General features: G+C 35.9%; 1 protein-coding gene across 1 annotated transcript in view; it reads right to left on the bottom strand.

Annotated features, from left to right (window-relative positions):
* Positions 1 to 24,325, bottom strand: part of BRIP1 (BRCA1 interacting DNA helicase 1) — a 63,925-nt gene that overhangs the window by 12,856 nt on the left and 26,744 nt on the right. Inside the window, exons 15-16 of the mRNA XM_076354633.1 lie at positions 8,590 to 8,749; positions 7,791 to 7,912 (exon numbers count right to left, since the gene is read on the bottom strand). Coding sequence (XP_076210748.1) covers positions 7,791 to 7,912; positions 8,590 to 8,749 — 282 coding nt within the window. The remainder of the gene's footprint in view (positions 1 to 7,790; positions 7,913 to 8,589; positions 8,750 to 24,325) is intronic.

Below are 24,325 nucleotides of genomic sequence, written 5' to 3'. Positions count from 1 at the left end.
CTGGAAGTTTTACGGTTTGACAAATCTTGTAGCACATTCACCCCAGGCCCATCTACTCATCTCAGTCTTGTAAGCTTTGAGGGACTGCGAACAAGTGACTTGATTAAAATCTAATGCAACCAAAACTCTCCTCTGAAGAGAAAATTCGATCCATTTCCAGTGAAGCAGAAGTGAAAAAAATCAAACAGCTTCCCTTGAGGTACAACGCTGCTGCATACGCTCAGTGCCACTGCATCTAAGGTGAAGTGGTAAGTGTCAGTCATCCTTACAAATCCCCAAGGTGATAGCTTCACTTTTAAAGCTTTCAACATACTTTGACAGTAAAGTAAAAACTTAAAGGTCAACACGACTTGCTAAGGACAAGATAAACACAAGAAAATCACTTTGGAATTTTTTATGGATCAGAAAAGTAAACTATTAAATGTAAAGGAAAAGTTTTGATTTGCTGTATTATTTATCCAAAGGCTTAACTTCCGGATATATTCAGGGATGATTTCTGTGATCTGCACCAACATATTGACATTAGGCTTGCACCAGTAGAAGAGAAATGCCATCCGCTAGTCTTACATGTTAAGTTGAACTTAAATGTTACCTTTCTTAGCTACAGTAATGCTGTATTCCACAGGATTCTACAGCTACTCCCACAAATTAAACCTCTGCCATTGATTTTTTTTTCTTAATTAACACAATTTCTATTGGATGCAAGAAGAGCGTGGATGGCTTTGGCTTTTCACAACCTTTCTTATTTCTGGAAAAGTGGGAAGTGAAAGGCTTTTGAGATATATTACTGCTTCAAACTGATGTAACAAATTACCACACCACCAATATTTAACGCATTGCTTGTTTTTTTTGTAACACAGGTAGCTATACCTCCTGATGTTCTCCTTTGGGGAGAAGGGAAAAAAAAAAGCAATGGAGATCTGCAATATCCATCCAGTCATCTTGTTACGATGTGATTCTGCACTCTGCATTACCCCTTAGTAAGCAGCATCACAGCAGATTGCAATAATTTACAGTGTACTGCTGCAAGACAAGTACAATGCTGGCTAAATAATCTGAAAGCATGCTCTTTTACAAAATTTAGAAGTATATTGTCTAGATAATTGTTATTTTAACATCTAGAAGCTTGCTGCATATAACATTGTACATTTCAATGATGTAAGTGTATGTCTTATTTATATCCTTGACTGTTTCAAAAACCTACTTTGCAATTAAAATACAAAATAAAATTGAAGTGGGGCGTGGAAGACAGACAAATGCGTGTGGGTATGTGTATATATGCAAACATATACACACATTGCACTTCTACCCTATTCAGTATTTCCCTCTCAGAGAACATTCAATAAATAATATACCATGATGTTTGGCTTTCCTGTGAAAGGTCCATAAATGTTCTTCTGCTCCCCACTTTATATTTTTAATTTTTTCCCAGTAATGGAATAAAGAAGAAAGTAAAAGTGGCTCAGGTTTAGACAGCCGTTAACATAGACAAACAAAAATACCTGATCACTTTTTACAAATATTTAAATCATACTAATGACAGGTCAGCTGAAAATGATAGCACATACTGTGTCTCAAGGCTTTCACAAAGACTGTCAGATTTGACTGTGAAGTTGTGGCAAAGTTGCTCTGCCTGCTTAAAACAATCACACCAGTAACAGAACAGTCAAGCCCTATATCTGTAAAAAAATTCTTAACTTCACAGGGAATTTTTAAATTCTACTAAAGATAAACACAATAATGATTTTCCCATAAAATGTAATTTTCTGTACCAGTTTTCCTGTATTTTAAAACAATAATTTATTTTGGATAAGTGGAAATATTCTTCAAGTGATCCAAAGCTACGATGGAATTCATACAGTGCATGGTGTGTTTCTCAGCTCAAGTTAAGCATCTAAAATAACAATAATTTTCTTAGAAATTTTTCTAATTATTTCAGCAACCATTTATCTAGCACAAGATTCTTTCTCCTTTCAATGAAGAAAAAGCATATAGGCTTAAAAATTGCCACAAGGACTAGAAATTAACTTAAATATTCAGGAAAATGCCATTATTCTGAAATGATACAAATATCTCAATTTGTTGAGCTCTCAAGAAAGGATAAAGAAACTTCAGCCCGATAGCTGCAAATTCTTTGTATCATTAAGTTAGATATATAACCCAGAAAATTGTAATTTAAATGATGTGTTCCATCATGTTTCCCAAATTATGTTGCTGGAAACAATAAAGAAAGTATTTGCCATCGTAGTTCATATTCACCTATAGCAGCTATGGGAAATACTTCTCATTAATGGCAAAGTCAGCTACAGTTCTCGAGTAATGTCACTGCACAGAAATCCTAGCCTTATCAAATTTATTTTCCTTGCACATCTATTGATGTAAAAGGGTTTGACTGCATTTTCCTCTATATTTTGGTAAAGTTCTCTTAGCTGTTACATGATTAAGTACACTCTACTGTACTACGATCAAAAGCATCTGGAAAGGTGAAAGTGAAGAAATGCTCTCTGGGAAAGTTAGCTTAATGCTTGCACTTCAGAGTCGCCCATTTTCAACATTTCATAGCGAGTTTCTTTATTTTCAGGTCTCCAAGGTAAGAACAGTAAATTATGACTTGAACTAAACAAGTCACACTTGGCTCCAAAATCAGATTTTCCTACCTCCAGCTTCAGGTCCCAGAGGTAGGCAGAGGAAATCCTGGTCACAGCCAAAGAAGTCGTTTTTGGCTCTGAAATATATTTTCCTGCTTTACTAGAGCCAAACCCTACCATTGAGAGTACCATAGCTTTAAGCAATACTTCTACGTTTCTTTTATATATTTTGCTTTAGCAACCTGATTCTTCAGCAATATGAAACCATTTTCAATAACACAGAATTAGGGGTTTGGCCTCTCTTTCTGAAATCAGTATTGTTTATTATAAGTACACTTCTGAGCCTTAATAATTTCTTTCTCCCTAACACCAACAAAGTGTTTTAGACTCTTCTCTTTGTGAAAACAAGTGAACGTAAGATCCTATGTGCCTAAAATTTTTAAGTGAAACTAAATGATACTCTTTAAAGGTTCTACAGAAAATAACGTAACTTATAAAAGCATACAGTTACTTAAGGAGACCAAATGCTTGCCATTTAATACCAGAAGTTGTGGCATATATTTAGCACAAACATATGGAGAAAATAAAATTGGATATTATACATCACACTTGACAATGAGTTTCTTGCCCAAGTAAAGACTGATGTCTGGATCCAAAATGCTACAATTCAAAATATATAACAGAAGTTAATGAATAGTATGTTAGCATCAGATAACATGTATATGGGATTACACATCTTTTTCTGTCACATTATTTATGTTCTCTAATATTACAGTTCACTGGTATTAGCATCAAGTTACAAATCATAAAACATATTTAGAAAGCAGGTTGATCACAGACAAGTAATATTAGTGGAGATGAGCCAACATCAAACTGCCAACATAAAATACTGGTCTCCAAAGGTACGATTCTACAAACCCTTATGATTGTGCACAGTCCTAGAAGTATTAAAGGGATTACTCACACTACTTACTCACAGTAAAAGCTATGTGCAGGAGTAAGGGGTTACAGAATTGAGTCTTAAGAGGACTTTTGTTAACCCAAAAAGCAGACATGCAAGTGTATTTTCATGTAGAAGCGGAGCACTTTTTAGTGATTTAAACCAATCCCAGAAGTATATCATTCATGGATATGCCAAGGGAATTGTTACTCACTTGCATTTCCTATTTTTAAAGGGATGTCATTATTAATCATCTTACCAGTTTCTTAGTTCGGTATGTCTACTAAGCATCTATTGCTATGTAAAAGTCAACAGATGTACCTGTGTTCACAGTTTTATGTCTATATAGGTCTAACTTGACTTGTGTCACTGTGTTTTGAATTTTCTTCTGTCTGCTCAGAACCCAAGTTCCTCCCAAAACTTCAAAGCTGGAAGTTTTAAAATTTCCAGGTTTTAATCAGTTTTCTGGTTAGCCTACAAAATGTAAAGAAACACCAACCGACTAGATCATAAAAGCAAATGTCTTAACTATCCTATAGACTTTAACTGTTTCGTTTGGGAACTTCACGTATCCTAAAATCCTACAAAAAAAAAAGATAAACTGTGCAGTGTCCTCTGATGTTTAAAAATCTGGATTCTTCTAACCCCAGGAGAAAAAAGAATTCCAACAGAAAAAAACTGTTAATAAGGAGAAACATTTAAAATAAAATCAGCCACCCTAAAAGAAAGTCACTCAGTTGTACTTGGAAGGGAGAATTCATATCTTCTTAGTATGATGAGCACTACTGATACGCTTTGAAAACGATCCTGAATAGGAAAAGGTATTTGAATAAAATACTGTAATCATATTCTTCCTGATAGTTGTATCATAAATTATTTCTACTGTTTAATGCAAGGAGTATTTGAACACCAGCTTTCACTTTAAAACCCAACTCTATTCCCACCTCAGTTCCAAAGGATTTAGATCTGATCATAAAAGTATGGTTAGAAGATGAAGTTGCATCACAGGCAGGATGGCACAAGTATCATTTAACTCCCTGGCAATTGGGCTTGTGACTTTTGGATTCTAACTGCTAATGAAAAAGTAATATAGCCAGCCAAACTCCAACTGGTTAGGACAACAGGTTAAGGCTTAACTATAGACAATCAATTGTCTAATTAATAAAGAATCTCTTTTCTTTTCAGGTAATACTCTACTACATGAGAGCATGGTTTATAGCATCCCTTCCAAACCCTACAAGTTTCATGCACCTTTTTTGCCTTATTGACATATTAATACTCCTTCAGTTCTATGAAGTTATACTCACTGAAGATAACTCCAAAGCATTTAGAAGATTTATAATAGTGTACAGGAATAAAACTTTGTTTTCCTTTCTAATGTTCAGGTAAGGTCTGTTGGTCTAGGGAGACTAACGTAACAAACAACAGTTTGCATTTGCTAATACACACAGACTATTAAAAATAGGATATCACAGTGGTTTTACATAAAGTTAACAAATTTTTTAAAAATGTAGCTTAATTTTCTGTCCCCTTTTGTATTACACTTGTTTCATTCCATTCTGGGAAGCAATACTATCGGATCAGCTCTCCCACAAATATACAAAAAGAATAGTTTCAGGTGAAAACTGGTGTCATGTCATGTGCCCCCCCCTCCCTTTTTCTTTATTTTTAATTTTACAGGCCAATCTTCGCTATCAATAGCCAGTTTTCCTCAAAAATATAATTCCAATTCTTTTCCTGAGCTGACATGCCACTGAAAAAGATGCTTAATCTTCCAAATTTCTTTTGTATCTATGCACACATTTCTACAAAGCCACTAATTAATCTTCTTCAGTGAACAGCGTGACTGTCCTTCACACTATCCTTTTTCACCCAGTTGACAATCCGAGCTCCACTGGTAAAAGAAACATGCATTAATCCAGAACTTTTTGGGGTATCTGATAAACCTATAGCCCTGGACAAAACAAAACTTGTTCAATTTAAAGGGAAGTACTGCTAGCTGGATATCACTTTGAATCCAAGTTCTGGAGCAAAAGACATGTTTACAATAAAAACAATTTCCCCTAGCATTATTCTAGGAGCATTGCCATGCACCAGACAGCTCCTCAAATCTGATGCTAAGAGACTGGTGCATGCTCTTCTCTCATCTAGAATTGATCACTCTAGTGCTTTGTGCATTACCATATCTAAATATACACACTCAAACCTTTAGCTGCTTGCAGTTTGGCAGCTAGTGTTTCTATCCCTACTTAAAAATTTAGAGGTTTTCTTCAGTCTAATTAAAAAAAATAGTTCAGCACAACACTGATTTTTTTTTTTTAATTTAGTTATCAGTAATGTGATGAACTGTCTGTGATTCTATTATATTACATATCTGGCTGAAATCAAAGTAAAATCAAATGCACTATTTTAATCTTAAGGAACACAATCCATTGTGAACATAATTTACCCTTGACACATTCTCTTCAATTTAATTTTGTGTCATCTAGGACACAAAAATATTGACTTTCTGGAAATCATTTGGAGTAAATTGTAAGAGTTCCAGCCATACTACAGACCAAGTATTTCCAAAATATCATTTCAGTGTATGCTTCTAAAACAAAGCATTTCTAACTCTACAAAGACCGCTAAATATTCTTTCAATGTAAATGTTTTTATACTGAAGTACAGTGTATTACATTTTAGTAAGATGAAAAAAATGTTATGGCTGAATAAACGCTTCAAGAGAGTTATGCAAACATGAAAGAACATTGCACCAGGCAGCCACCACTAATATAACCTTACTAGTCCATATAGGATGTGGATTTTTTTCCACCAAGGCTGTAATTAGGCACACACTGTAGACAACAAAGAAGTCTGGTTGTTCACTTAAGCTCAGAACACATCTCAAACCAAAGCTGAGTCAGTTTGGGCTTTCAAGTGCAAACCTATGATTTTCTTGTTTGATTTGGCATTACTAATAACCAGAATCCAGCTGTTCCTGGTATTTTTTAATTCTGTGATACTTCACTTTGTTTCTTAGCTTCACAAAGTAGTCCTAAAAAGCTCTAAAAGGTACACATAAGATAAAGCAGTGACGGTGGCTATTATCACTGGGAAGAAGTGTGCCAGCAACTGGGCAACTACCTAAGTGGCATGCACAGACCACTAAAAAATAAGTGATCTTACAAACTATTCAATAATAAATGTTCTTTTTCAGTAAGTAGAAAGTCAGTCTAGAAAAACATTTTTCCATATTCATTGGCTTTCTTTTCCTTTATGAATGCCTGGCTTCAACTGTGAAGTGCCTATCCTAACGGAACATCATCTATCCATAAGACAAGTCCTGTTGAAATCAAAAGGAAGTACTGATATGGGTAATTACACAGCAGTGCAAGCAACGGGATGCTACCTTGGCCACTTGCTGAAAAATACAAATAGTCTCAAATTTCTTTAATTGGAGGCACTTCAGAATACTATCTTTAGAAGACACTTAGAAGTTTTTGCCTAAAGTTAGATGAAGCTTAAATTATCAAAAAAGTAACGTCTTCAGTATCCAGGAAGAGGTTATGTTATGTCATAATTTCATACCTCAAAATTTCGAGCTAATAAAGCAGCATTAGCTTGAAAAAAGTTTACAATTCCACTCTCAGTTTAAGTGGGAAGCGTCATACGCATAGTTACACTAAAGGCAGCAATAGGGATTAGAAAGGTGACATACTACAGTCAATGATCTAGTGTGTGAAATACATTCCTTCTTTATAATACTATTTTACACTATAACTATCTTTATCTTTCCACCTATTTTCTGAAATAACCTTTTGATCAATCTGAATGCCTTATTTAAAATAGTATTTTCCTAGCGTTTATCCTAGACCTTCACAACTAAATGCCCCACCACAGTAAGTCAGGAAGTAACTTCCTTTCTGTACAAATGATGTAAGTTTTGATATATGAAAACAGGCAAGTGAAGATGGAAACGTACTGCTGCTTGGCAGAGTATGAAGTTAATGAGCATTTTAACAATGCAATAGCCTTCACTAGCAATGTCAGACAAAAATTTACAATACATCTAGCATGATATATTTATTTAGAATGACAAAAATGAGCCCGCAAGACATGCTACGCTGTTCCTCCTCTTACCTGTGTAGAAGGTAGCTCAAAGAATTCAGATGGGATTGAGGGGAGTCCAAGGGTAAATATTTAGAAAAAATATTTGTGCATATTTGGTGTTTCAAACATGACATAAAAATAAAGTACAACTCTTTCAATTGATATCCTACCTGAAGGTCTTTCACATTTGGGAATGGAATACCTATGGTTATAACTGCACGGGCATTCTCATCACAGAAATCCAAGCCTTCACTAACTTTTCCTCTGCATACAGCTATAAGGAGTGCTCCATCTTGAACAAGCCAGAGAGGAATATACAAATCATTCCCAGTGATAAACTGAGTATCAGAAGAAAGCTTCACCAACATCTTTTAAAAAGGTAAACATAATATAGCATAACGCACTGTGTATCAGTCTGGAAAAGGTGAGTGGATATAAAACTACTTTGGTAGAGGGATGAGATTAACTCCACTTTGATCAATAATATTGTGATTTTGAATATCAACTAACAAAATAATTTTGCACCATATAATAAAGTGGTACTTAATTATGCAAGAACCATATGTACCTACTACAAAATTTTAAACCTTAAATTTTGCACTCTAAAAATCATGCTTTTTATTTTTTGACATACTATCATTCTTTGTTCTCTATACTAATATTTAAGTATTTTGAGAAGAAGTCCAATAGTGGCTGTAATATAAGATGGTAAATCACAGTTATGCAACGTACTGTAAGTTTGATTCTTTGAGAAGCCACTCTGCGCCCTGCTGGACATGTAATTGCACATCCTTACACAGCCCACTGTCGTTTGAATATCACTTATTTATCACAATAACTTATTAAGCTGAGGTTAATGTAACTGTTTATCTACACCTTATTCTAATTGTTACGGACTTTAGGAATCCCTTCTTTTTTTTTAAGCTTGAAGAGTCTGTATCAACTATTTTGTATGTCTGAAGAACGTACCTTTTTCTCCTTTACATTTTATTGCATCATAGTATATTTTCAGCAGTTCATCAAAGTCACTCTTTGCCCCTCCTTGTGGCTCTGCAACGACTGTCTTAACCAGCTCCAGGTTTCTCCATAAGCCAGTGTGCATCCAGCGATCTTTTAATTTGTCCAACAGCTGAAAACAAACAGAAAAATCCGGAAGAGCTCTAATGAAAGGTCAATCACTTGAACTGTTCAAATAAAGCACACAAAGACACTTATTTTAGTGAAATTATATTATTCAGGTTTTGTATTTATCAGTACAAGTTTCCCTACCATACACTGTTCCACAGCTATGCAACACTTCGTAAACATGATGGCCACTAATTTTGCTAATTAGAAACAGTGCAGATTTTTGAGTTATCAAAGCAAAACTCTCTAAATCTATGAGAGTGGTCATTACAGAGCATCCTCTGGTATTCCTCAAAGCAAGAGGAATGTCATTAAAAGAAGAATGGAAATTACCTGTTTTTCTGATTACCAAGTGAGAGATCCATAAGTAAGACTGGAAGCAAATTCTAAATTAATTTGAAACAAGCCTTTCTATCTTAAATTTCCACAATATTTCAATATTTTGAAATTTAAATAGATAAGTTTGGGGAGAAGGTATTGATGTAGGATTTATCAACAGCCTCCTCTGCTTCTTGAAGGGCCTGTCAGCTTTGTTATGTCTACCAGATCCTGAACTGTGCACATTTTACTTCAAATCAGCACACGTTCAAATCTTGCAAGCAAATAAGCTTGTTCCACATTTAGTGCAAATGTAATGAAAATATGTATTACATTACAAAAAGCAAAGTCTAAAATTACCACAGAAACTGAAGTCAGATGGGTGGGGGTCATTTTGCAGTTAGCAGTCATCGCATGCCCTTTTCTCATCAATTTCTAGACTGAATTTTATCAAGACAGGGAGCAAAAAAAGTCACTCCTTCACCTGACATATTTGTCTGATGGTGCACAGCACTGCCCTCAAGACAAGAGCAAGGCAACCAATACATTTTAGAATGAACCAAGTAGATCTGATTCAATGGACAAAAGTAAATACTTTATTTCACTCCTTTTACTGTTCAGTGATCATTAGTATGTCACTAACTATTGTGCAGTAGCATTACTGAGCTTCACATGTACAGAGATTTTAAATTCACAGAATCTGTAATCAGGGTTATGCTCTTAATTTGCCTATACTTCCCTCAGCTGCACTCACTGAAGACTCTCTCAGTATTTTGCTTCAGGCTATATAAACTGCTCCATCTGGAATCTGCACTTGCCCGAGTTCATTGCTCAAAAAGCCACAGCACCCCTTAACTCCAACCCACTCGCCTTTCTGATGCACGCCAGCCAAGATCTCAGGATCTGGAATGATTAGATTGTTACAAAATTAATCTGTCCCATGTCCAAATATACAGTTTAAGTGTTACTGTGAAGCAGAACTGATGGTAACTAATTGTTGTCAAATTTGAGTTTACACGGAAAACACTTGCAAATTTGTAGGAAGCTGTTTACAAGAACCCTTGCGTATTCCATGTTCTCAACATTAAAGATCTGAACTTATTCTCTGACATTAAGTATTTGGATTGGTTCCTTTTGAGGTACATGTGGTTCAGAGGGGACAAATACTATGTTATTCTTGAATTTTCACTAGCTTTGTTCAAGCCTCTATTCAGGGAATTACACTTGCTTACTACTGATGTGACACCATTCTCAAGCAAGCACAGAAAGTCTAAGTGATGAACAGTAGGAACAGTTTCCTACACATACAGATGTTACTGTAGAATAAATCATCTCTTCTAAATGTGTCTGTCCTACTGTTTGTCCCCTTCTCTACCAGCTCTGTCATTTCCTGGCAGCATCCTGTCTGTAATCTCTTTTTATATAAAAGGTCATAATACTATGACTGAGCAATGACTGTCCATCTTGCCATCCACAGCCTGCCACTATGCCTTCAGTTCTTGGATATGATACGGAGATAATTCTGGTAAAGAAAAGAATCAAACAAATTATGTCTCTAAGTACCTCCATTTGGGATCTGTTAGAGCTGCCAGTGACTATAATATTATTAGCTTTCCAGATTTCATTCTTCCTTCTGTGAAACTAATGTGTGCCTGGGCATTCACTTAGCAATCTATGCTAAATTCACTTCTAGCACTGCCTGCTGTTTAGCATGCATGACAAAGGGAGGCCGGTAAGATAATATAGACAGGATATATTTGGGTACAACTGAATTTGACATCTACATATATAAAACTATCCATGCTTTGACTTCTAAGGGTCACTTGCCCCTGACTTTCTCCTCCTCCCATCATCTCAGCCACTGAAATCAACTGGTATTTTTCACAAACACACCCTTATGAAGTGTTCTTAGCAGCAAAATTGTTTCTTAATTTAAGAGAACCAAAGTCTGTTGATAGTCTCAGAAAGGGCAAGATTCCTTACAAAAATTACTTAATCCCTCAATTCCACTGTATTTCTCTCATATTTGAAAGAAGTATAACTTATATTCATAGTTGGAAAGATGGCAGTAGAAAACCTTCCTCCAAATTCTTAAGAAAACATCTTTTCTCTTTTGTGGGTTACCCAGCCCCTCCAGGTAAGTATCTATTAGACCATAATAGGTTCAGGTTTCTTGTTTAATTGACAGCAACCATCACAATAGAAAATCTACAATTTTTGATGGAAATGTGTGAATTATTCATGAAAATCTTTGGCAAGAATGGAATAATTCATTTAATTCACACAAAAGCTATTACCTCTTCCATTTAATGGAGTTTGCTAGATATGGAAACTTTCTTGTACACAGGAAAGCATGCACACACACAATACCCATGCTATAGACACAGACACTAAAACAACAAGAATGATGGACATGACTGAATACAAATAAATAAAATATAGAACACACACATGCCTCATAAGAGCTAGGAATCAAGTGCAGGTTTCTCATAAAAAATTATTTAACTTCGGGTTGAAAAAGTGCAAATGGGAGCAAGATATAATGCCAGGAATCACAGGAAGCAACCATTAATGCCCACAGTCAGTCGCTTTTTCTACCCAAGGGAATAATAGTTTCTGCAGTGGAAAGCAGTCTGAGTATATTTTATTAAATCCCTTAAAAATGGATTCTCAAATGGTTTATTAACAAATGGTCTTCCTCCAGGAGAGCAGAAAATCTTGTTAGAAAGAATCTGTCATCTTCCCATGCACTGAAGGATGTTTACTTTGATAGCTTTTTCCTTTTTTCCTTTCTGCAATTTAAAGACACCTGTAAGCTATGATCCACAGAAACTATGAGCTCAGTATTTAGATTCACCATTCGTCTTTGTCAGCATCGCCCTTTTTAGGCAGCTTTTGTGGCACTCTTGAAGCTTGGGAATGGGGGAAACTGTTTTCTCAACATCTCTTGCCATTATGTTGCACTCCCAGGAAAAATCCTCTCATCCTGTGTCCACGAAGGAAAAGCTTTGCCTCTTTCCATTTGCCGCTTCGTTTTATACAGTGCCAAAAATTGCATTAGGGGTTTCCCATGTCATGAAGCAAGACCAAAGATTTTTTTAATGTATTTTACCCTAAGGCAAGTTCATTGTAATTTCCAGCATCTTAACAAAGTTGAAAAGTTAACTTGCAGCAACCAAGTTGCCGGGGATGCACTTTTTCTGCAGTATTCATTATCTCCTGACAGAGATTTTTGAAATAGCAAATACCTGAGATGAGGGAGGGTCTAACAGAAGACACTGTAACATGATGAGTTACTTACTCTGGTTTACAGTTCCCTAGCTCTTGTCCTGCTACAAGCACTTGCTACTAAATTTCTTCACATAGAATATTCCTTAAATATTTTAGCATTGATTCACGTAATGAATGGACTGCACCTTGCCAGCAGAGTAAAAAGGCATCACAGAAATAATCCCGCCATCAAAAGAGTGCTTGGGGAAGCAATGGAACACCTCAAAATATGAAAGGATGTTCAAGAGCAGTACAGGACAAAAAGGATAATGACCTAAGCAGCACCTGACAGCAGAGTAAAATAACTCTGGCTTTATTTGCTAGTTTAACAACTATTAACTATTTAATAATAACTATCAGTTACAATTGTATTGAGTATTCTTGTGCGCCTTTAAAACTATATGCTGCCTTGTTACCCATACATTTATATAATGATAACTGAACAAAACATATTTCAAGGTGCACAAAATTTACACAAATATCTTGTAAGCCTCTTCAAAGTCTGCCATTATACACTAGAAACCCCACTTCTCCAAACCTTGGTATCTTTTCATCTTGTTTCTATGCAATTTTTTTTTTTAATGATATGAAGTTCTACTTTTCATTGTTATTCAGATATGAAGGGTAACTGGGGGGAGAAAGGAAACTGCCATTAGGTTTTTCTTAATAAAAAATCACAGTATTGGCACCACTGTTAGTGCAAAAAGTCAGAGATTCCCAAGGGACTAACATTGATCTAAAAGCCTTTTCCCATGCAGAGCTCTTCATGTGTTTGCTACAAAAATTTTCTTTTTGAATAAGCACTGCTTCAAATCAAAGTGTGTCTCCAGTGGGCTGGAAACGTGTTTGAAGGGTCAAATAGAAGTTCTACATGCAGTCAGCACAAAACTTTAGAAATGGAAAACAGACATCTACGGCCAGCCCAGAGGCTGAGCAACAGGACTTACTCCACTAGACTCCGTTTTAGTAGAACGGAGGGCTATGCTACACTTGGGACTAAAAGGGCAGTCACTTGCAGAAACAGGGTTATCATCCGATCCACCAACATGTGAAAGTGACACACAAAGACGTACAGTGCTGCTATAATGATGTACTCTTACATCATCTTTTAAGTATCAGTCCAGTAATGCACATTCTACATACAGACATCAAAATTCTACATTTACATGAAATGGAGTGAGGAAGAGGTGGTGTCAGTTTTAGAAGCAGCTAAAATCTCGTAATACAAAGATTTTTCCCTTTAATTTCAAGGCTACGTTACATGGTAGTGTGTTTTGGTTTTTTAAAATGTAATATGGACATATGCATCTTAAAATCATTTCCAGCTATGGTTTGTAAAACCTGAAGTGTTTCGAGAAACACCAAATGGAAAAAAATGGCCTGGGCCATTCCCTGCTGAATTCCTACAACTGATTATAGAAAGTATTTCCAAAGGGAATCTAGACTAAACTAGAACACTATAGGCATGTAGATTAGGGACTTCAAACATGGAATAAAGGGATCCCCCAAAGCTCTAGTAGATGGAGAAGAATATACTTTACATCTACAAAACTGAAATACATCATGTTATTTTCCTAGTACACAGACTAGGGAAATCACAGATTACCCCATTAAACAGTTTATTTTTCTACGTAACTTTGGAACTGTCTTACAAATTTATTCTTTTTTAATTTGGCAATACCAAAAACATTTTAAGAAGCTACAGATGTACCCGCATCCAGCTGCGCCTCTCTCCACGTACAGGATGAACAACTGTTTCAGCAACCGTAATTAGATTGAGAGAGAGACAAGAGAACCTGCCAAATTGAATTGTGCTCTTCTAGTCCTTTCACAATCTTACATTGTGAAAAAGGCCATAAATTCCCCATGTATGCAAAATCAACCACGAAGTAAGGAAAATGTATCCAAAGGCAATTCCAACTGCCTAGAAATCTACCTAGGATGAGGGAACAAAACTAAAACCTACTCATTTAAATAAAACAATAAAACTTTTTCCAACACGTGGTGCTCTATTTTTAAAACTAGTGCTTCTTCCACTCTCATGTGAGTCATACTTAAACTTATGAAAATGAAACAGGTATCCCTGCATATTTTAAACATACTTTAATAAGGTCTTATACCTTTCCAAAGTATGCAACACTCAACGTCTTACCAGCATTTCAATTTCAATAACACATTATAAAAGAGAACAAATACATCATAAAATAGACCATGGGAGATACAATATCCATCAGTTGCAGATTTGTAAGTGATTCAGTAACCAAAAAAAGCTAAATAACTTAGAGACAGTACTCCAAACATCTAACAATAAAACTTAACAGTATTAAATAATTTTTGCTCTTTGCAAAATTTTTTAATTAAGTTTTTTGCCTATCATTAAGAATGTGCATGAACCAAAGTCTTTTAAAAACATACTATTTAAGACAGACCTCACCAGCAGTGTGCCTAACATTTTAGATAGCTTTTCTTTAAATTTTATACTAGATGTAAATATAATTTATACCTTCTTCAGTAACAGAAGACATTAATTTCTGTATCTTTCCTCTCCTTCCACTGATCTCATAAACTGTTTTGCTTCAAGACATTGAGTAACTCAGTCCTTCAGTGAGTGCTTTTATCTTATCTAAGCAACAGGAGGCGGCAGCGGAGTGGAGGAGGCAGAGGAGTGCAGATACCAAATTTATACATTGAGTTTTATCAAATGTTTTTGCTTCAATGCAGTGCTTGTATCTTGACAGAAAAATAACAGGTATCAAAACCAAACAAGTAAGAGGCTTTTTTTTCCTCTGCATCTACTGAAACCCTTTACATTCAGAGAGAATGTCAAGAAGAAATGCAGTTTTCTTGTTTTACTACAAAACGTTTCCCACCATTTGGACTGTCTGCAAAAAAAAAAAGTACAGGTTGCTTTATATATCACAGGACAACTCAACCTGCACCTGCATCAGCTGCCTCCTCTCTTCCTTTCAGTAAAAAAAGAAAAAAAAAATCAAAAAATCTATACACTCTGACAGATCCTTCTGCAAATTTAAGCTATTAGGATGGAGGACATCATATTTTCCACTAAAGTAATCCTCTGATGATCTCAAGGCACAGATGTTTTTATAATGTATCTAATTCCATAGGTATTGCATTACCTTTAATAAGCTTCCAGAATGATGCAGTTTGCTGAGTCAGCTGGTTAGCTACAGCTGTTACTTTTTGTTCAAACCACTCTCCCACTGGTCTCAAAGCTCTAGTCTGTTCAGCATGATGGTTAATTACCTGGTTGAATGTTCTACTTCTATTTTGAAAGAATGAAACTGTCTCTGTATTAGTGATAATCTCAAAACATATTCAGTCATTAAACAAATGCATTTAGTACATCGCTTAAACACTAGTGGCCTTAAATTCACGTTATTTCAAAGTAACCCTGAAGAATGTATCTGGCCAGACTCCACCCACTTTTTTCAGATCACTTACATACTGTTATTACAGGCTTATATTAACCTAACTTCAAGAACTAAGATGTTTTGGAAAAGTAGAGAATTAGCAAAAGTTATTCGACAGTTCTCTGAACTAAAGGGGTTGCCAAGCCTCTGTACTAAATGACCCAGAATCCTATAGGTAACTGACCTCCAGGACTATTGGAACTCTTCAATTTGGGGGAAACAACAGTTAACAAAGGCCAATGTACTGGCATGGGATCAGTAATTAATTCCATTTCCACCTTTAGTTTAAAAAACAAAAAAAAAAAACCCAACAAAAAAGTCCTTTGAGGTTAAAAGTGAACACAAAGGAAACAGCAGAAGTAAACAGAGTAATGAAACGTGAATAAAAGATTGAAGGGACAAGAGATAACTGCCTGGAAGGATTCAGGTGAAAGGAAAAAGCTGAGTTTCCTTCCAAAAACAGGAGGGAAAATATTTGAGCCAACTAACCAAAAAAATCTAATGTCCATTATCCAAATCTTGGATTGGAGTTCTAGAGTTGGAAATAGCACTCTAGAACTATTAAAAATAGTGCTATAAAAAACACAATGTCCCTTAATAAGAATAAAAGGTCACATATATGAAAAGAAAGCAATGAAATCCAATAACATTTATCAATATCACCAAAAATATTACATGCTTTCAGCTATGTCACTTACCAAATTGGCAGAGCTAGTTTACATTTCATCTTTTTTCCTTAATCAACCTGTACGCTTTTCAACTGTGATTTTATTCTTAATCACATTCGTCACCAAAAAAGAAAAAACCTCAATTTTGCTTGACACCCAGACATTTGCACTGCACTAGGCTGGGACTATACCAGCCAAGAATAACTTAGTCCATTGAATTATTTAAGCAGTTGTTCGCACTCAATTAGATTTTCATGAAAGGTTAAGCAATAGACTGATTCACAGAAACCTCTTCATGTTTATGCGAGATATCTAACAAAATACAAGGAGGTATTTAAAATTCATTCTTTTGAATGACTAAGCTGATACAAAATACTAATGTATCTATTCACAAAAATGTATTTTAAGCTCAAATTCCATTTTCTCCATTTCTAATTATAAAACATTTCATTTAAAGAGAACATGAAAATATCTGTGCCCAAAATATTTCATTTGTGAAGTAAAATCTACTTTCAAACTAGAATGTTTTTTTCCCACTGTTAACAGGAAACTGTAGAAAAATACCAAATGTCCATATAAATACATAAGCACAGGTAATCTTTTCTTTATGTGCCAAAAATAAACTGATTTAATTCAGCATTTTAATGGAAACAGGCCACAGAAAGAACCTATTCTTATCAAAGAGAGACTACGCCTCCTTTCTACTGCACATTTCCCCAACTATTTATTATCATCGTGGGGCTACGACCAGCAATGCAAAGAAGTGTTCTTTTGAACCAGACTTGGTTTAGAGAGTACTAACTCCAGATCAATTTCTGTCTGATTTCCTTTCCCAAAGTGTTACAGAGCCTCTGTAATGAAATGCTCCATAATGGCAAAACAGAAAATATAAACCAAAAAAATTAAACATTTTTTCTGCCGTCATGAAAAAGGAAGCATTCTATTGTAAGAACAATAATTAAAGAATACAGGGAACATAATATGTTCAGACTTCAATTTCTTTGTTTTAAGGAATATGAAGACTAGGCAACACAAAGAGGAATTTTAATGTGGAAAGACCTTAGAAGAGTCCTGAAATAAAAGTAAACATTGTGAAGGAATGAGACCAGAACGTATGCTCATCTAAGTACAACTTCTGGAGGAAAACACACATTCTTCACTCTTTTCAGAACCTCTCCTTTTCAGCTGATGAGGAAGATTTTCTGTTGTGTATTTAACTGCTAACCCTTACCATCTGTTACAGCAAAAATCAAATCAAGTGCATAAAATAAGAGCGCATATATTTAAAGCAAAAGTAGTTAAAAGGAAAGTAATTTTAGAAACTTAAGCTTGCACAGATAGTCACGACTCCAAAATTAAAACAAAATTGCTGAAGTTGATCAGTGCTCAGCAGGTTATTATCTTCTATAAGAAAAGTTACATTTTATTGGAAAGCCTTCAAAAGTCCAGAGATGCAATCCAGGAAGCTGTGAAGGGACCTCGACCCAAGTCACACATTTATTCTGACATTTTACACTTCTTCCAGAGTTATGAAGAAAGATCATACAGCCTTTTCATTTTCCTAACAGGTGGTCTATATCATGGAGTCTTTCCTCAACACATCTCCCAGGAGAAAGTTGCCCTCAATTGGAAATCTATATCACTACTACACGTGTTATTTCAAGAGATTTTTCACTTAGATCTCTCTTATCATTTCTTCCCAAAAGAAAATCAACTTGAAGAATAAAACTTTAAAATCATGTAAGTGTCTGATTTTCAAGAACTTGTGTGGAAAAAATGTCTTTTTAAGTTTAGAAGTACTGTACTTATTTTCTCAAGGAAAATTTTAAACAAACATGAAAGAAAAACAAACATTTAGGACCAAGACTCATGTGTTGAGATACCTACATATGCTAGGAAATGCGGGGTAAAATCTGTGCTAGCCCACAGAGGCTTGGCAGACACACTGGCGGGGAGGGGGGGGGGGGTGGGGTGGGTGGAGAGAGAAGAAAAAAAGAATAGCGAAAAGCTACCGTGCAACTCAACTACATAATTAAACTAAACCCTGAACATGGTGAAAAACTCTGTATTATGAACAAGATTCTGATCACCATGTGCACACTCCAGCACAATAAAAGGTGAATAATTCATAATCATTTTCAAAGAAAAAGTATGCATCACTCAACCTGGGGGAAACACAGGGGATTTCACTGGTATGATTTTTCTTTAGGGACAATGACAAAGTGCCGCTCACCAGCAGGAAACTGAAGCACTGAACTGTGTTCCATGTGCCATAAATCAACACTGCAGCCTACAGGATGTCTCTCTGGTACCAACATACCATCAATTTTTCAATAACCTCCTTAAATAATGGAATATGTGAACGGCGACAACAGTAATGAAAAATGAAATGTTTTGCACACCAAAGACTCTAGAATAATACGGTTAATACATTGCTTCTACAGTTAAAGAAGCTTTTTTATATAAAATTTTTTTCCAAAAAACCCAACATTTTACCACAAAACAATCTGGATAGCCTTTGAAGTATTCAGTCTTTGAGCTCCATCGCAGCTGTTTCTAAACAACCTGGTTCAAAACAGCGTTTATTTTGTGGTTTTAAAATTAAACAAGACAACAGCTTTCTGTGTTACAAGAACTGCTTGTACATTCACCCCAGGCTATCATTACACTTCCACGTTCCAGTGAGAGAGCAATCCTTCACGCAAAGAAAGCTCTCTAGAAAAATTTATTTTTAAAAGGATTGTTTAGATCCTGGTCCGGAATCAAATACGAAATTATTAACTGTTCATGAATGAAGTCAGCATCCTACACGGCTGTCCTCTTCTTCACCAGTCAAAAACCAAGCTCAGTCATCTTTGACCTCTTTTTTTCCCCAGAATAAAGAGGAAAAAAAAAGACAAGGTTGTCTTAGTGGCACATCAGCAGTGAAGCACAGTACCATCTGGGAAAACTGATTCAAACAGACATGCAGTGTAGTCCTAGGCACGAGGCCAACCAAGTCCACAAATGCTCACACAGTAAATGGGGGCAGGCAGATGCCTGTCATGGGGAACTGACTCCACGAGTGGGAGAGTAACAGGTTTTAGCTTTTAGTCAGCTATTAACACTAACAGAGAAAATATTTTTAAAATTATAGAAGGCATTTTACACCTGTAGTTATTAAATAAATTTAAGAGATTAATATTCTCTTTACTTTCTCAGAAAGGTTAGTCATTTTTCCCTTGTTATACAGCAAATCAGTGCACGTAAAAGAACTAAGACAATTTCTCAGCAACAACCATGTATTTTATGCATGATGTTTAACTCTGAATAGGTAATTACATAATGATAAATTATGATAACAGGGAGCGATATCAGCTCTGATTTTTTGAGACATCTAACACCTCTCATTTGGGAAGCAGGACCACTAAACAGAAAAATCAGTACAGTTCCAGACCTAAGTCAAAGAATGAAGCAAATGTTAAAATACAGAAACCCAAAGTGATAGAACTTTCTGCAATCATGACAACGCAAATGATGACCCTCACCAATGTCACCAGTATTAGAAACATGCACTTCAGTCAGCAGCAATTAAGGAGGGAACAATAAACAGTTAATCTTACACAGTAAGAGGCTATTCCATGACTTTACTAAAAGAAAATTTTAAAGCAACCTGCCAAACTTAACTATGTAACATTTCTATAACAAACGAGAGATAAGATAGGGTTCCGCAGATAAAAGAGCATGAATAGTAAGAATGAATCGAGAACGGTTATCTATCCCACAAAAAGAATCTGATGCTGGGGAGGAAAACCTGAAAGCAGGATCCTTAAACACAAACTTTACCATAAATCCAGTGACCTCACCAGAACTGTGCTAAGTTACGCCAAGTAAGGAGCCGGTTTTCTGGTGTGGGGTGTTGTTTGGATTTATTTTTAATTAAGTATCCTTCCTTCCCAAATGAAGAAGACTTATCTGACCTTATGTAACTTGGACGATCTTTTTTCCCCAACAGTAAATGCTTGATATACCTTCACCATATATACTACACAGTTAAAAAAAAGTAAAAGAAAAAAAAGCGCTAGTGTAAGTATTTCTTCAAAGTAGACAACTCCATCCCCTCTCCCTCCTTCCCTTCTCCCCGACAAAAAATGTAGGAAGAGGGAGGAACAACAGACCTTTCAGAGTATCTGATTCTTAAGAAAGAATGTCTCACCTCATGATCAAAAATAGGAAGACAAAGCTGAAAACAAAGTTTCAGATGTAACACATGGCGATTTGGCTACTAACAAGCCAACTGGCTCATTTGTAAGCCATAAACCAGAAGTTTTATGTTTTGTGCAAGTTATTTGTTTCAAAACATCTTTGCAAAAAATAATCCAGTAATGCACTGTGAACTGAATCAAAATGCAATGAATACTCTTTAGAATACACTATCTCACCAAGTACATTTTATCACAAAGAAGCTGGCTTACCCAATTAGCAACAAAATCTAAGGCATGATTTTGTAAGACACGACTTCATAGGCTTCCTGACTTTCTGATGAAGCAGATTTTTTCTGAAGTTAAAATAGCCCAAGTATCCCTTTCAATACATTTAATATTCAAATTCTTGTATATGCTGTTACATTGCTATTACAGAACATGCTACCTAAATATATGCTTTGAAGTATATTTTATCTCATATATACTGGTTTTCACACATGAAGAAGTCACATCTCTACCACATCAGGCAGTGAACCTCTAAGCAATGCCAAAGGGACCAGGAACTCTGCAGGTTGCAATGGCATAGAACAACAGTAATGTCAGAGTAACCTGTGCAAGATACACCTTCTTAAAAATAATGTTGCTTATGTATATTGTTCCTTTTTAATAACTACTGTTTTCCATCCTGCTTTCTCTCCCCTTCATTAAAAGCTCTTGAGGAAAAAACCACATTAACTGTAATTGTTATTTGCTGTTTGGCCTCTATCCTTCACAGAGTGCAAACTTTGTGACTGTGAAAACTCATTTTCAATGCAGTTACTACTTAAATGGTAGGAAAAATATGCAAGCAGAAAGTGTTAATTACAACGGAAATTGGAGCATGTGTTAACTAGATACAACAATTCAGCTTGCAGCACTTTGACAAGTCGGAGCTCAGAAGTGAGAAACAATAATAGATTTTTAGTTTATTTTCCTCATGCTGTATGCTCAGGGTATTTAAACTAACAGCGTAATAAAATATTAAACTGCACAGCTCTCAGGGTGTGAAATTCACAAGCAAAGCACTCATCTACCAGTATGGCATATAATTTTTTTAGACATAATACCCAATAATCTGCCACAGCCTGTCGCTACAGATTCTACTTTATATGATGTGCAGATGCTATCAGAAAGTATATCTGCTCTATGTAAAAAGCAAGTGCCACAGGGCACTTGAATAATTGCAAGTCCCTTGCTGGTCACTGTAGCAGTTCAGTAAGCCACGGAAAGTATATTTCTTCATTCTTTGCAGCTAGTAATTCAAAAAGATAAGGTGGGACCCAAATCACACCTAGAAATTTCCCCTGAGCCAACAGCACTGAACTGCTACAACACTCAATCGCAACGGCCGTTGTGTACTCAAGGAGTGGCCATGTGTAAAGTGTTTGACTGCAATAAGTAGCACATACAAACAGCAAACGGCTCCGCCATTCCCACAGTTTCTGCGGGTTTCCACAGAACAAGAAGTCAGAACAGTTCATTCCTTTCATATCACTTCACCCAAATTTCCATTCACTCAGAATATTCACCTGAGTAACTCTCCAGTTTATTTGGTTAATATGCGGTAAAGGCAGACTTGGTTAACAATGCCGCAATTTCATACTAACAACTTTATAATATAAACCATATTTCATAAAAATAGGAGAATTTCCAAGCGAGTATCTTTATAGATTCTCATATTAAGGTCAATCACTGAAAAATGTGTTTTAGTAAAGCACAGTAACATTTCATCTCTGAGACAGCTCTAGCAGTAAAAGGGATGATCATGCTCCCTTCCTTGAGTATGCAATATCATCTCTTCCCTTGAGCTACCTCTGACACTTCGCTGACCTCCTGATAAGCCAACTCAGTTCACAAGGCCAGCAGAAAACTAACTGGGGGGGGGAAGGATAAAAACTTTTCCTTTGTTCTGAATCAGTTGACACAAAATTCAGAGTAGCACAAGAACTATCACAAGGAAAGTGGGAAGAACCTTGCCATTCAGCAGCAAGCTGCTGGATCATCTCCTCTAACTTGTCTAAGCACACCTTAATGTTTGGATTGTCTCTAATTTCCCAGAAACCAGCAAAATTACTCCATAACCAGCAATCTAGGATCCTGTCATACTATTTAAAAAAGAAAACAAATATTGTGCAACTATTCAGATTGTCAGTTACCATCCCCCAAAGATAAAATTTTATCTTTGATGTAGCCCAACATTTTCCTTGGCCTGCTTTGTAAGTAAGACATGTGGATGGTCAAAACTGAAATTGGCCAACGGCAACCAAGCAGTGGGGAAAAAAAACACCCTAAAACCCAAATAACTCAAGAGGTTAAAAAATTCTAAGTGAAAACATTCTAATAAGTCATTATAATAAAACACACGCTGGCTTTAAAAGTTTAGGAGAACTTCAATTATTCCTTTGGAGCATAATTCAGCGCTATTCTGGCTTTCTTATTTCAAGGAGGTATGTTTGCTGTAGCCTCTATAATAACGCAAGAAATTATCTTGCCAGGGTGTGAACTGCCAGCTCCGTCTTCAAATTTAGTTTGGCAGAGTAACTTGATTGAACTGATGACAGGAAAGAAGGAGGCTTGCCAACAGAATTGAGGATAAAAATTATATACCTGGTTATAGAAAAACTCTTATTCTAATTCTTTTTGTACAAACTTCACTATTCCTCCTGCTACTGTTCTTCTTTATTTGAACCGATACCACCACAATAGTCTTCAGCACCCGAGGCAGAGACAAGAGCGTTGTGATGGAATGGTTGAAATCTTCCATCACACACAGTGATTTTTACATACATGTCTTCGCTATGCCCAAGTCAATGGGAAAAACAGAAACTGTAGACTTCAGAAAGTCTACAGGAGCTATTGGAGCTCTCAGAAGACACCTCAGACAATGCACACCAAGCCTGAAAATTGTTCTTTTGGATGAATGAGGGCCCCAATAGCTAGACAGTCTATATTACAGACATTTAAATGCTTAAATGATGGAAAAATAGAGAATAAAACTGAAAGAAGATATTGTATATGATTAATGGGAGCAAAAAACCCCATAAAACACGAAGAAGCTGAGATAAAGATCAGAAAGAAAACTACTAGTGCAGAGTAAGTGAAAAAACAAGCAATGAAGAAACAATAGTGGACAACAAGTAAAACAAAATTCCACCTACGTTTATTAGGTACAAACATTGAAATGCATAGTTCTTGAGTCATTAGAATTCAGCTTTTTTAGATCACATTTTCCCAAAATTATGCCCCATCAGACAGTAATCACTTTACTAAGATTTTCATCAGAGCAAGGCAAAAGACACAGCTTTAGAATCTGGCAATAAACCTTTCTTCTCAAAGAAAAAGAAAAAAAAACCCCAAGGGTCACTTCAGTGTCATGAGCCCTACCTCAGCCCTCTGCAGTCACTGAAAAAAAAAACTCCAGTGACTTCTAGGGGGCATTGCACAGTCATCAGTGCCAGGAAAGAGACACAGAGTACTTCTTGCATGTTGTTTAATTACTCGTCCATCATTTTGCTCTACTTTTATTGTTAGGTACTTGCACATAATTTGACATAGCAAGGATGACAGAATTCTATTCCCTAAAGTCTTTTCTTGTTTTTAGGGTTTCTTACATACTGTAATAGCACCATTGCAGCTGTTTGGCTCAAACAAATAAGGCTTCTGGAGTAAG

This window comes from Aptenodytes patagonicus, chromosome 17 (genome assembly GCF_965638725.1).
Source record: "Aptenodytes patagonicus chromosome 17, bAptPat1.pri.cur, whole genome shotgun sequence".
Taxonomy (NCBI): Eukaryota; Metazoa; Chordata; class Aves; order Sphenisciformes; family Spheniscidae; genus Aptenodytes; species Aptenodytes patagonicus.
Note: the sequence above shows the minus strand (reverse complement) of the source record. Positions and strands in the feature narration are given on the sequence as shown.